This window comes from Cetorhinus maximus, chromosome 11 (assembly GCF_964194155.1).
Source record: "Cetorhinus maximus chromosome 11, sCetMax3.hap1.1, whole genome shotgun sequence".
NCBI lineage: Eukaryota > Metazoa > Chordata > Chondrichthyes > Lamniformes > Cetorhinidae > Cetorhinus > Cetorhinus maximus.
The window spans coordinates 123,666,322-123,680,424 of record NC_135889.1 but is presented as its reverse complement, the minus strand read 5'-3'; the positions used below and the strand labels follow the sequence as shown (position 1 = coordinate 123,680,424).

The following is a 14,103-nucleotide window of genomic DNA, read 5'->3' as shown; positions in this document are numbered from 1 at the left end:
TATTTCCAGCACTTTCTGCTTTTATTCTATTGGAAGCCTTTATGATTTAAAGAGCTGTGTGAAATCTCCTCTTCCACTTTCCTGCTCTCAGGAGAACCCGGGAAACCATGCTTTCATTTTGATTCAGTGGTTGCAGAATAGCGGGATCTTCCTGTGCATAAATTGGTTGCCGCTTTTGATTGCACGACTTGAACCAGCGGCTCACTGCGTCTGAAACATTTGGAGATGGATTCACTCACCGAGTCTTCCCGGTGAATTATTTGCTTCATTTCCCATTCTTATCAGAGGACAGTCCATGTGACCGGCGAACGGGTTAGAAACCGGCCAGTGGCTCCTGTTTTAATGTTAATTGCCAAGGGTTTGCTTTGTGAATGCTGAGTGTTGCAGGCTGTATTTTATTAACAAGTGTTTGAGGTCTCACTGTCGGCTAACCTGTGGGGGACGGCAAGGTCGATTTTTTTCCTTCACGGGATGTGGGTGTCGCTGGTAAGGCCAGCATTTGTTACCCATCCCTAATTGCCCTCGAGAAGGTGGTGGGTGAGCTGCCTTCTTGAACCGCTGCGGTCCATGTGGTGTAGGTGCACCCACAGTGCTGTTAGGGAGGGAGTTCCAGGATTTTGACCCAGCGACAGTGAAGGAACAGCCGATATATTTCCAAGTCAGGATGGTGAGTGGTCAGGATGTCCCCAGGGCATTAGCCCGAGCCTCTGGATTACTAATCAGTGACATTAGCACTACGCCACTGTCTCTTTTCAGAAGTATACAATGGACTATAGAAGTCTTTTTGGTCACTGTTAAAATTTCCATCAAAAAGACACATGGTGAAGGAGACATTTTAGTCAGTAGTCAGCCATCTTTGGACATAGGTTGAGTCCTAGCTTAGCTTGAGCTCCCTATCTTCATGAGGTAAAGACACTTCCAATTAAGCAATCATATTGGATTATGAGTATAATCTTTTTAAATCAATACTTGTTTGACTCTCCAATAACATTGCTGACAACGGTAGATTAAAAATAGCATGTATTTTACAAACGTATTGGCAGGTTATGATTAGCTTTAGTCTATAATCCTTTTGCATAAACTGTAACCTATAATTGGTTTCAATAAAAAAACATGTATTAATGGAACCTATAAGGGGTTGTAGTTTCAAATCTATGTTATCTCGAGGACTCACATAATCACAATACTCTTACAGTTTGACTCTGAAGGGCTGATATTGGGAAATTCCACAATAATTCATTCTGGCTCTAACATATCTCCATGAATATTCTGTCCTATGATCATTTTGTTGAATTAGAGATTCCCAGGGGAGAGGACTTTTTATTTGAGGACCCAGTCTGAGACTATGTTCCTCTAATGCTTGAAATTTTCTTTGATTTTGAGATTCTAAGCTAGCAATAAGTTCAAGGAAACACCTTTACCTTGCCGGGGTGGGGTAAAGGTAGTAGATACATTAACAATGTATCTTCTGTTAACTTCAATCTTGTGTTTGATCCTGAAGTGAGGGGTAAACAAAACCCTTGTACCCCATTGCAAACATCAAACGCTTTGTCCTGGACGGCATCAAGCTTCTTGAGTGTTGTGGGAGCTGCACTCATCCAGGTAAGTGGGGAGTATTCCATCACACTCCTGACTTGTGCCTTGTAAATGGTGGACGGGCTTTGGGGAGTCAGGAGGTAAGTTACTCACCACAGGATTCCCAGCCTCTGACCTGCTCTTGTAGCCACAGTATTTATATGGCTAGTCCAGTTCAGTTTCTGGCCAATGGTAACCCCCAGGATGGAGATAGTGAGTGATATTGAGTGAAGCCCCAAAGAGGCAGTAGGGAAGGAGGGCCGAACCAGCGTTTGGGGGCTGTGGCGGGGAAGGGGGAGGAGGGATGCTTCGAGAAACTCCCCACCCCCATCCCTGGTGCTGGGTGAGGCTTATCCACCTTGGGGCATGGGGCACACTGGGGATGGGTCTGTGGTGGATGAGTGCTCACTGCCCTTAGCAAACAGCACTGACACCATTGCACACTCTCTGGTGGAGTGACTGATGGAGCAAGCCCATCCCAGAGATTGTCACACAGTGTTTACGGCACAGACACAGGCCATTCGGCCCCACTAGTCCATGCTGGTGTTTGTCTCCACATGAGCTTCCTCCCACCCTACTTTACCTCACCCAGTCAGCATATCCTATCCATCCTCTCAGCCTCACAGACCCGAGGGGATTGTGAACTTTTCGATACCGGTTTTAAGGAGACTAAAGGGTTGTCGGGACAGTCGGATTAATTGCCTGCCGAAGGAGTGCGACTCTGTGGGAGGTGCCAAATTTCAGATGAAACTTTAAACCCTCTGTCCTCTCAGACGGACAAAACCCCCTGATGTGCTTCTCCAGTGTCCCCTTAAATGTATCATTGCCATCGGCCCCCACTGTGTAACGTATCCCACATTCTCACTACTCTCTGGGTGTCGAAGATCTCCACCCTTTTCTAACTCTGGCCTGTTGCCCATCCCTGATTTTAATGTCTCCGCCAGTGGTGGCCATGCCTTCAGCTGCCTAGGCCCAGAGCTCTGGAGCTAACCCCACCGCCCCACGCTTCTCCATGTCTCATCCTCTCCTTCCTCCTTTAAGACGCTCCTTAAAACGTACCGCTTTGACCAAGCTAGTCCTTACGTGGCTCAGTATCGAAACTTCGTTTGCAAAACGCTGCCTTGGGACATTTTGACGAATTTCAAGGCGCCATACAAATGCAAGCGGCTGTTATTGTTGAGGCGGCAGCGCCCCTTTGGACGCTGCTGCTCCCCGTGTGGCTGCACGGCTTTACCTGGCCTTCTCTTCCATGAACGTGTAGGGTTTCTGTGGGACACCGTGCCTCAGTCCCATGGCGGCGCCATCAGCAGCTTTGGAGGTGGGCGAGATCCTGGTGGGCATCACCGACACGTCCGATCCCACGGGGGAGACGCTGGGGGAAGCGGCAGCAGCTGAGGAAGCCGGCATGGGCGAGATGGCGGCTGAGAACGGGGAGACTGACGGGGTAACAGGGGAGGGGGCAGCGGGGATGAACTTCGAGGGGCGAGGGGAGATTGTCTTTGTTGGGGGAGGGGAGACTGTCTTTGTTGGGGGAGGGGAGACTGTCTTTGTTGGGGGAGGGGAGACTGTCTTTGTTGGGGGAGGGGAGATTGTCTTTGTTGGGGGAGGGGAGACTGTCTTTGTTGGGGGAGGGGAGACTGTCTTTGTTGGGGGAGGGGAGATTGTCTTTGTTGGGGGAGGGGAGACTGTCTTTGTTGGGGGAGGGGAGATTGTCTTTGTTGGGGGAGGGGAGACTGTCTTTGTTGGGGGAGGGGAGACTGTCTTTGTTGGGGGAGGGGAGACTGTCTTTGTTGGGGGAGGGGAGACTGTCTTTGTTGGGGGAGGGGAGACTGTCTTTGTTGGGGGAGGGGAGACTGTCTTTGTTGGGGGAGGGGAGACTGTCTTTGTTGGGGGAGGGGAGACTGTCTTTGTTGGGGGAGGGGAGATTGTCTTTGTTGGGGGAGGGGAGACTGTCTTTGTTGGGGGAGGGGAGACTGTCTTTGTTGGGGGAGGGGAGATTGTCTTTGTTGGGGGAGGGGAGACTGTCTTTGTTGGGGGAGGGGAGACTGTCTTTGTTGGGGGAGGGGAGATTGTCTTTGTTGGGGGAGGGGAGATTGTCTTTGTTGGGGGAGGGGAGACTGTCTTTGTTGGGGAAGGGACAAATTTCGAGGGGGCGGAGGAGACGGTTGATGGAGCTGGGATGGCTGTCTTTGTTGGTATGGGGGAGACTGTTGTTAATGGGATAGGGGTGAACTTTGAAGATGCAGGGCTGACAGTGGATGAAATGGGGGAGGCGGTGGTTGGGGAGATCACCAGCGAGGGTCCTAGGATGGGGGCCGGTGTCACTATCGCAGAATAGACGGGCACCGGAGAGATCGCAGGGCTGGCTGGAAGCTGTTGCTCTGTAATGGAAAGACAAAAGACTCAGAATTAAATAGACATCACAGGTAATGACTAAACCCTCCAGCAAAGGCAGTGGGAAAGAAAGACAGAACTTGGGTGATGAGGAACATATTCTCTGGGTACCATCTGTGTTTTTGGCAATATTGCTTAATTGGGATTCAGAAGGAACTTCTGCATTTATGTAGCGCCTTTCATGATCCAAATTGCTTTGCAGCCAATGAAGTGCTTTATGAAGTGTTATCACTGTTGTAGTGTCGGAAATGCAGCAGCCAGTTTGTGCACAGCAAGCTCCCACAAACAGCAATGTGATAATGACCAAATTTAGTGAATGGTGTTGATGAATAAACATTGGCCAGGACACTAGGGGGAAACTCACCTGCTCTACTTCAAATACAGCCATGGGATCTTTACATCCACCTGCGAGGGCAGCTGGGGCCTCAGTTTAACATCTCAGCAGGAAGGCAGCACCTTAGGCACTGCAGCACTCCCTCAGTACTGCACCAGGAGAATTAATCTAGGCTTAACGCACGAGTCTCTGGAGTGTGGCTTGAAAACTTGTGACTTAGAGGTAAGGGTGCTCCCCATTGAGCCAGGATTAACAACTGGCTGGTGAAGGCTCTGGAACTGAGCTGGGCAAACCAGGAAGTCACAGTTGCTCCTTTTGGATTGGGCTCAGTCAGGGTGGCAATAGTGGAGCATAACTGCTGACCTCAGAGCCCCTGGACTGGGAAGTCATAAAGTTGCTGGGGTTTTTGATGCTGATCGCTTTCCAGAACCTTTAGGTTGGCAGATACATTTATACAGTGTCTCTAATGTAGGAAACCATCCCCAACGCTCCTCAGAGGAGTAGTAGCAAATAAAAATTGGAGTCACATGAGGAGTTATTAGGACAGATGCCAAAAGCTCGGTAAAGGGGTAGGTGTCCAGGAGCATCCTAAAGGAGGTGGAGAGATTTAAGGAGGGAATTCCAGAGCTTAGGGTCATGGTAGCTGAATGCCCAGCTGCCAATGGTGGAACAATGGAAATCAGGGATATGCAAGAGGCCAGAATTGGAGGACAGGAGATCTTGGAGGGCTGTGGGGCGAGAGGAGGCAACAGTTAAGGAGGGGCAAGGCCAGGGTGGGGTTTGAAAACAAGGATGAGAAGTTTAGAATTGAGGCATTGCTGGACTGGGAGCCAGTGTAGGTCAGTGAGCACAGGGGTGACTGAAGTATGTTTGTAATCAGCACCTCATTTTGGACAAGTTGGCAGAAGGAGGCCCTACTGGCAGAAGATCCATTGCCTGGTATTGGGTAAAGATATGTTTAACCAATGAAAATCAGGACACTCCTTCACTCCCTCTAGCTGGATGGTTACCCTCCGCAGCTGACAGGAAGCCTAGCATCACCAACCCAACCTAACACAACTGAACCCAACCAAACCCAATCCAACCAAACACAAGTGAACCCAACCCAACCCAATCCAACCAAACCCAACCCAACCTAATACAACTGAAACTAACCCAACCCAATCCGATCAAACCCAACCCAACCTAAGGCAACTGAAACTAACCCAACCCAATCCAACCAAACCCAACCCAACCTAATGCAACTGAAACCAACCCAACCCAATCCGACCAAACCCAACCCAACCTAATGCAACTGAAACTAACCCAACCCAATCCGACCAAACCCAACCAAACCTAATGCAACTGAAACTAACCCAACCCAATCCGACCAAACCCAACCCAACCTAACGCAACTGAAACCAACCCAATCCAATCTAATCTAAAACAATGCAACCAAATCCAATCCAACCCCACCCACGAAGCCCCCAATTCTACCAACCCACCTAACTTAATCCATCCTAATCCACCCCAACTCCTCCCAATCCAACCACCCCAATCCAACTCAATCCATACCAACAAACCCAACTCAACCCAACCCATTTTACCCCAGCCCCATCCACGACAATCCACACCAACCAATCCAACCCATTCTACCCAAACCCAACCCAAACCAATCCAACTCAACTCAAACCAATCCAATCCAATCCAATCCAACCGAACACAACTCAACCCAACCCATTTTACCCCAGCCCCATCCACGACAATCCACACCAACCAATCCAACCCATTCTACCCAAACCCAACCCAAACCAATCCAATCCAACTCAAACCAATCCAATTCAACTCAAACCAATCCAATCCAACCGAACACAACTCAACCCAACCCATTTTACCCCAGCCCCATCCACGACAATCCACACCAACCAATCCAACCCATTCTACCCAAACCCAACTCAAACCAATCCAACTCAAACCAATCCAATTCAACTCAAACTAAACTAAACTAAACTAATCCAATCCAATCCAATCCAATCCAGCCCAACTCAACCCAGCCCAACTCAACCCAGCCCAACTCAACCCAGCCCAACTCAACCCAGCCCAACTCAACCCAGCCCAACTCAACCCAGCCCAACTCAACCCAGCCCAACTCAACCCAGCCCAACTCAACCCAGCCCAACTCAACCCAGCCCAACTCAACCCAGCCCAACTCCATCCAAGACAATGCCACCCAATCCAACCTAATCCTACCCAATGCAACCCAACTCAAACTCAACCTAACCCAACCCAATCTAACCCAAGCCCATCCAAGCCAATCCAATCCCACCCAATCCAACCCAACCCCACCCAATCCAAGCTAACCTCATCCAGCCCAACAAAACCAACCCAACCCAGCTCAATATAACCCAACCCCACCCCACCCAACCCAACCCCATCAGCTGGGGCACACACGAGGGGGCAATGGGGATATCTGTGCTCCACCTCGAGGTTTGGGCAGCAGTGGACCTGTCCCCTGAGTGTTAGATGATTTCTCAATGCACGGAGCATTCCCACCCCCGGCCCCATCATTCCCATTGATCACACAGGCTCACACTAAGCTTACATACCCGCTTTCTCATCCTCAATAACGATCCTTTCTGAACTTTGACTGTAGGGGCCTTGACCAGCTTTGTTGACACAAGCCACTCGAAACTTGATGGTGCCACTTGTTAACTCCGTGGCATTGAAGAAACAGTCAGTGATTCCAGCTGAGGTAACCTTCCAGCTGTCCTCTCCTGTCACAAGAAGTCAATAATTTCCATTAAGCAAACATACAACTTCCATTTATATAGCGCCTTTGACATAGTAAAACATCCCCAAAGCCCTTCACAGGATTGATAATCGGATAAGCCGTGACATCGAGCCACATAAGCAGATATTAGGACAGGTGATCAAAAGCTTGGTCAATGAAGGAAGTTTTAAGGAGCATCTTAAAGGAAGGGAGAGAGAGAGAGAGGGTGAGTTTTAGGGTGGGAATTCCAGAGTCTAGGGCCTCGGAAGAAGAAGGTGCAACCTCCACGGGTAGAGCAGAGGAAACGGAAAGCCTGCAGGAGGCCAGAATTAGAAGAGTGCAGGGATCTCGGAGAGCTTTGGGACTGCAGGAGGTTACAGAGATAGGGAGGGGCCATGAAGAGATGAAGAAAAAGGATGAGAATTTTCAGGACTGGGAGTCAATGGGTGAGTGCAACTTGGTGCAAGTTAGGACACGGACAGCAGAGTTTTCAATGATCTTATGTTTAAGGAGGGTAGAGCCTAGGAGGCTGGCCTAGAGGGCAATGGAATATTTGACTCTAGAGGTAACAAAGACATAGATGAGGGTCTCAACAATGGATGAGCTGAGATGGGAAGAGTCAGGTGATGTAATGGTGGTGGTCTTCATGCTAGAGACAAAGTTGGACACTAAACTGGGAATGTGGGAATTTTGGATAGATGGGGGCTTCAATGGCCTCTTTGTGTCCTTTCTCCTTTCCAATGCTCTTACGATGAAACCCACCTGGAGTGGTTAGGTATTTCCTGTTGAGTCTTCCTCTGTAGTAAACAGTTGCTCGACAATTATGGCCGCACAGTTTGCTCTCAGCACTAGCTAACACAGAGACGTGTACGGGATACAAAGGCCCTGAGAACCCTAGTCTTCCTGTCCTGAGCGGGTGGAGTCCTTACCAAAGCGTTTCTGTTCCAGTGTGTAGCTGCAAGGGCCTGGGGTGTCTGCTGGCTTCCACAGGATGAGGGCTGTGTTCAGATATTTTTGAGGAATTTCAGGGGGTCCTGGACGTCCTGGGAGGCCTGGGAAACAGATCAAAAGCTGGATGTAGTTTGGAGGAACAAGTTCAGATTCGAGATCTTCCTCCCAATGTCTCTCGAACTCAATGCAGGCGGCTGCTACTGTGACTCAGTGTGACTCACTCACTCACTCACTCACTCAGTGACTCACTCACTCACTCACCGACTCACTCACTCACTCACAGACTCACTCAATCACTCACTTACTGACTCACTCACCGACTCACTCACTCACCGACTCACTCACTCACCGACTCACTCACCGACTCACTCACCGACTCACTCACTCACTGACTCACTCACCGAATCACTCACCGAATCACTCACCGACTCACTCACCGACTCATTCACCGACTCATTCACTCACCGACACACTCACCGACTCACTCACTCACCGACTCACTCACCGACTCACTCACTCACTGACACACTCACCGACTCACTCACTCACCGACTCACTGACTCACTCACCGACTCACTCACTCACTCACCGACTCACTCACCGACTCAGTCACTCACCGACTCACTCACCGACTCACTCACTCACTCACTCACTCACTCACTCACTCACCCACCCACTCACTCACACTCACTCACCGACTCACTCACCGACTCACTCATTCCCCGATTCACACACTCACCCACTGACTCACTCACCCACTCACTCACTCACCGATTCACTCACCGACTCACTCACCCACTCACTCACTCTCTGACTCATTCAACGATTCGCTCACTCACTCACTGACTCACTCACTCACTGACTCATTCACTCACTGACTCACTCACTGACTCACTCACTCACCGACTCACTCAATCACCGACTCACTCACTCAATCACTCACTCACCGACTCACTCACTCACTAACAGACTCACTCACTCACTCACCGACTCACTCACCGACTCACTCTCCCAATAACTCACTCACTCACTCACCCACTCACCGACTCACTCACTCACTGACTCAATCACCGACTCACTCACTCACCCACTCACTCACTCACCAACTCACTCACCGACTCACCCACTCACTCACTGACTCATTCACTGATTCACTCACTCACTCACCGACTCACTCACTCACTCACTCACACACCGACTCACTCAACGACTCACTGACCCACTCACTCACACACTCACCGACTCACTCACTCACTCAATGACTCATTCACCGATTCACTCACTCACTCACTCACCGACTCACTCACTCACTCACTCACTCACAGACTAAATCACCGACTCACTCACCCGCTGACTCACTGACTAACTCATTCACTCACTCACTCACGGACTCACTCACTCACTCACCGGCTCACTCACCGACTCACTCAACAACTCACTCACCGACTCACTCACTCACTCACTGACTCACTCACCGACCCACTCAATCACCCACTCACTCACTCACCGACTCACTCACCGACTCACTCACTCACCCACTCACTCATTCACCGACTCACTCACCTACTCCCTCACTCACTGACTCACTCACCGACTAACTCACCCACTCACTCACTGACTCATTCACCGATTCACTCACTCACTCACTCACTGACTCACTCACCGACTCACTCACTGACTCACTCACTCATTCACTCACTCACTCACAGACTCAATCACCGACTCACTCACCCACTCACTCACTCACTCACCGACTCACTCACTCACTCACCGACTCACTCAACGACTCACTGACCCACTCACTCACCAACTCACTCACCGACTCACTCACTCACTCACTCTAGACTCATTCACCGACTCACTCACTCACTCAATGACTCATTCACCGATTCAATCACTCACTCACTAACTCACAGACTAAATCACCGACTCACTCACTCACTCACTGACTCACTCACTCACTCACCGACTCACTCACTCACCGACTCACTCAACGACTCACTGACCCACTCACTCACCAACTCACTCACCGACTCACTCACTCACTCACTCTAGACTCATTCACCGACTCACTCACTCACTCAATGACTCATTCACCGATTCAATCACTCACTCACTAACTCACAGACTAAATCACCGACTCACTCACTCACTCACTGACTCACTCACTCACTGACTCAATCATTCACCGACTCACTCATTCACCGACTCACTCACTCACTCGCCAACTCACTCACTTACTCACTCACCGACTCACTCACCGACTCACTCACCGACTCACTCACTCACTCAACGACTCACTCACCCACTCACTTACCCACTCACTCACTCACATACTCACCGACATACTCACTCACTTACTTTAGACTCACTCACCGACTCACTCACTCACTCACTCAATGCCTCATTCACCGATTCACACACTCACTCACTGACTCACTCACTCACCGACTCACTCACTCACTCACAGACTAAATCACCGACTCACTCACCCACTCACTCACTGACTAACTCACTCACTCACTGGCTCACTCACTCACCGACTCACTCACTCAATCAGTCACTCACCGACTCACTCACCGACTCACTCACCGACTCACTCACGCACTCACTCACTCACTCAATCATCGACTCAGTCACTCACCGACTCACTCACTCACTCACTCACCCACCCACTCACTCACCGACTCACTCACCGACTCACTCATTCCCCGATTCACACACTCACCCACTGACTCACTCACCCACTCACTCACCGACTCACTCACCCACTCACTCACTCACCGACTCACTCACTCACCGACTCACTCACTCACCGACTCACTCACCGACTCACTCACTAACTCACGCATTCACTCACTCAATCAATCATCGACTCAGTCACTCACCGACTCACTCACCGACTCACTCACCGACTCACTCACTCACTCACTCACTCACTCACTCACTCACTCACTCACTCACTCACCCACCCACTCACTCACTCACCGACTCACTCACCGACTCACTCATTCCCCGATTCACACACTCACCCACTGACTCACTCACCCACTCACTCACTCACCGACTCACTCACCGACTCACTCACCCACTCACTCACCGACTCACTCACCGACTCACTCACCGAATCACTCACTCACTGACTCACTCACCGAATCACTCACCGACTCACTCACCGACTCACTCACCGACTCATTCACTGACTCATTCACTCACCGACACACTCACCGACTCACTCACTCACCGACTCACTCACCGACTCACTCACTCACTGACACACTCACCGACTCACTCACTCACCGACTCACTCACTCACCGACTCACTCACCGACTCACTCACCGACTCACTCACCGACTCACTCACCGACTCACTCACCGACTCACTCACTCACTCACGCAGTCACTCACTCAATCAATCATCGACTCAGTCACTCACCGACTCACTCACCGACTCACTCACTCACTTACTCACTCACTCACTCACCCACCCACTCACTCACTGACTCACTCACCGACTCACTCATTCCCCGATTCACACACTCACCCACTGACTCACTCACCCACTCATTCACTCACCGACTCACTCACCGACTCACTCACCCACTCACTCACTCACTGACTCACTCACTCACTGACTCATTCAACGATTCGCTCACTCACTCACTGACTCACTCACTCACCGACTCATTCACTCACTCACTGACTCAATCACTCATCGACTCACTCAATCACCGACTCACTCACTCAATCACTCACTCACCGACTCACTCACTCACTAACAGACTCACTCACTCACCGACTCACTCACCGACTCACTCTCCCAATAACTCACTCACTAACTCACTCACTCACTCACCCACTCACCGACTCACTCACTCACTGACTCAATCACCGACTCACTCACTCACCCACTCACTCACTCACCAACTCACTCACCGACTCACTCACTCACTCACTCACCGACTAACTCACCCACTCACTCACTGACTCATTCACTGATTCACTCACTCACTCACCGACTCACTCACTGACTCACTCAAACACCGACTCACTCAACGACTCACTGACCCACTCACTCACTCACACACTCACCGACTCACTCACTCACTCAATGACTCATTCACCGATTCACTCACTCACCGACTCACTCAGTCACTCACAGACTAAATCACCGACTCACTCACTCACTGACTCACTGACTAACTAACTCACTCACTCACTCACGGACTCACTCACTCACTCACCGGCTCACTCACCGACTCACTCAACGACTCACTCACCGACTCACTCACTCACTCACTGACTCACTCACTCAATCACTGACTCACTCACCGACTCACTCACTCACCCACTCACTCACTCACCGACTCACTCACCGACTCACTCACTCACCCACTCACTCACCCACTCACTCATTCACCGACTCACTCACCGACTCCCTCACTCACTGACTCACTCACTGACTAACTCACCCACTCACTCACTGACTCATTCACCGACTCACTCACTCACTCAATGACTCATTCACCGATTCAATCACTCACTCACTGACTCACAGACTAAATCACCGACTCACTCACTCACTCACTCACTCACTCACTGACTCACTCACTCACCGACTCACTCACTCACTGACTCACTCATTCACCGACTCACTCATTCACCGACTCACTCACTCACTCGCCAACTCACTCACTTACTCATTCACCGACTCACTCACCGACTCACTCACTCACCGACTCACTCACTCACTCACTCAGTCACCCACTCACTCACCGACTCACTCACTGACTGACTGACTCACTCAGTCACTCACCGATTCACTCACTCACCGACTCACTCACCGACTCACTCACTCACTGACTCACTCACTCACCGACTCACTCACTCACCGACTCACTCACTCACCGACTCAGTCACTCAGTCAACGACTCACTCACCGACTCACTCACCCACTCACACCCACTCACTCACCCACTCACCGACTCACTCACCGACTCAATAACTCACTCACTCACTGACTCACTCACTCACTGACTCACTCCGACTCACTCACTCACCGACTCACTCACCCACTCACTCACCCACCGACTCACCGACTCACTCACTCACTCACCGACTCACTCACCGACTCACTCAGTGACTCACTCACCGACTCACTCACTCACTCACCGACTCACTCACTCACCAACTCACTCACCGACTCACTCACTCACTCACCGACTCACTCACTCACTAACTCACTCACTCATCGACTCACTCACTCACTAACTCACTCACTCACTCACCAACTCACTAACTCACTCACTCACTGACTCACTCACTCACTAACTCACTCACTCAATCACCGACGCACTCACTCATTAACTCACTCACTCACTCACTAACTCACTCCCTAACTCACCGACTCACTCACCGACTCACTCACCGAATCAGTCACTGACTCACTCATCGACTCACTCACTCACTCACCGACTCACTCACTCACTGAATTACTCACTCACTCACCGACTCACTCACCGACACTCACTAACTGACTCACTCACTCACCGACTCACTCACCGACACTCACTAACTGACTCACTCACTCACTCACCGAATCGCTGATCGACTCACTCACCGACTCATTCGCCGACTCACTCACTCACCGACTCACTCACTCACTGACTCACTCACCGACTCACTCACTCACTCACCGACTCACTCATCGAATCACTCACTCACTCACTCACTCAACGACTCACTCACCCACTCACTAACTCACTCACCGACTCACTCACTAACTCACTCTAGACTCACTCACCGACTCACTCACTCACTTACTCAATGCTTCATTCACCAATTCACCCACTCACTCACTGACTCACTCCCTCACCGACTCACTCACTCACTCACCAACTCACTCACTCAGTCACTCACCAACTCACTCACCAACTCACTCACTCACTCACCGACTCACTCACCGACTCACTCACCGACTCACTCACTCACCGACTCACTCACCGACTCACTCACCGACTCACTCACTCACTGACTCACTGACTCACCAACTCACTCACCGACTCACTCACCGACTCACTCACCGACTCACTCATCGACT

The 14,103-nt window shown here is 50.6% G+C and overlaps 1 protein-coding gene across 1 annotated transcript in view; it reads right to left on the bottom strand.

Annotated features, from left to right (window-relative positions):
• Positions 1-14,103, bottom strand: part of spega (striated muscle enriched protein kinase a) — a 1,124,881-nt gene that overhangs the window by 14,666 nt on the left and 1,096,112 nt on the right. The window contains exons 37-39 of the mRNA XM_078551317.1: positions 7,982-8,104; positions 6,889-7,056; positions 2,810-2,996 (exon numbers count right to left, since the gene is read on the bottom strand). Of these exons, the coding sequence (XP_078407443.1) occupies positions 2,810-2,996; positions 6,889-7,056; positions 7,982-8,104 (478 nt within the window). The remainder of the gene's footprint in view (positions 1-2,809; positions 2,997-6,888; positions 7,057-7,981; positions 8,105-14,103) is intronic.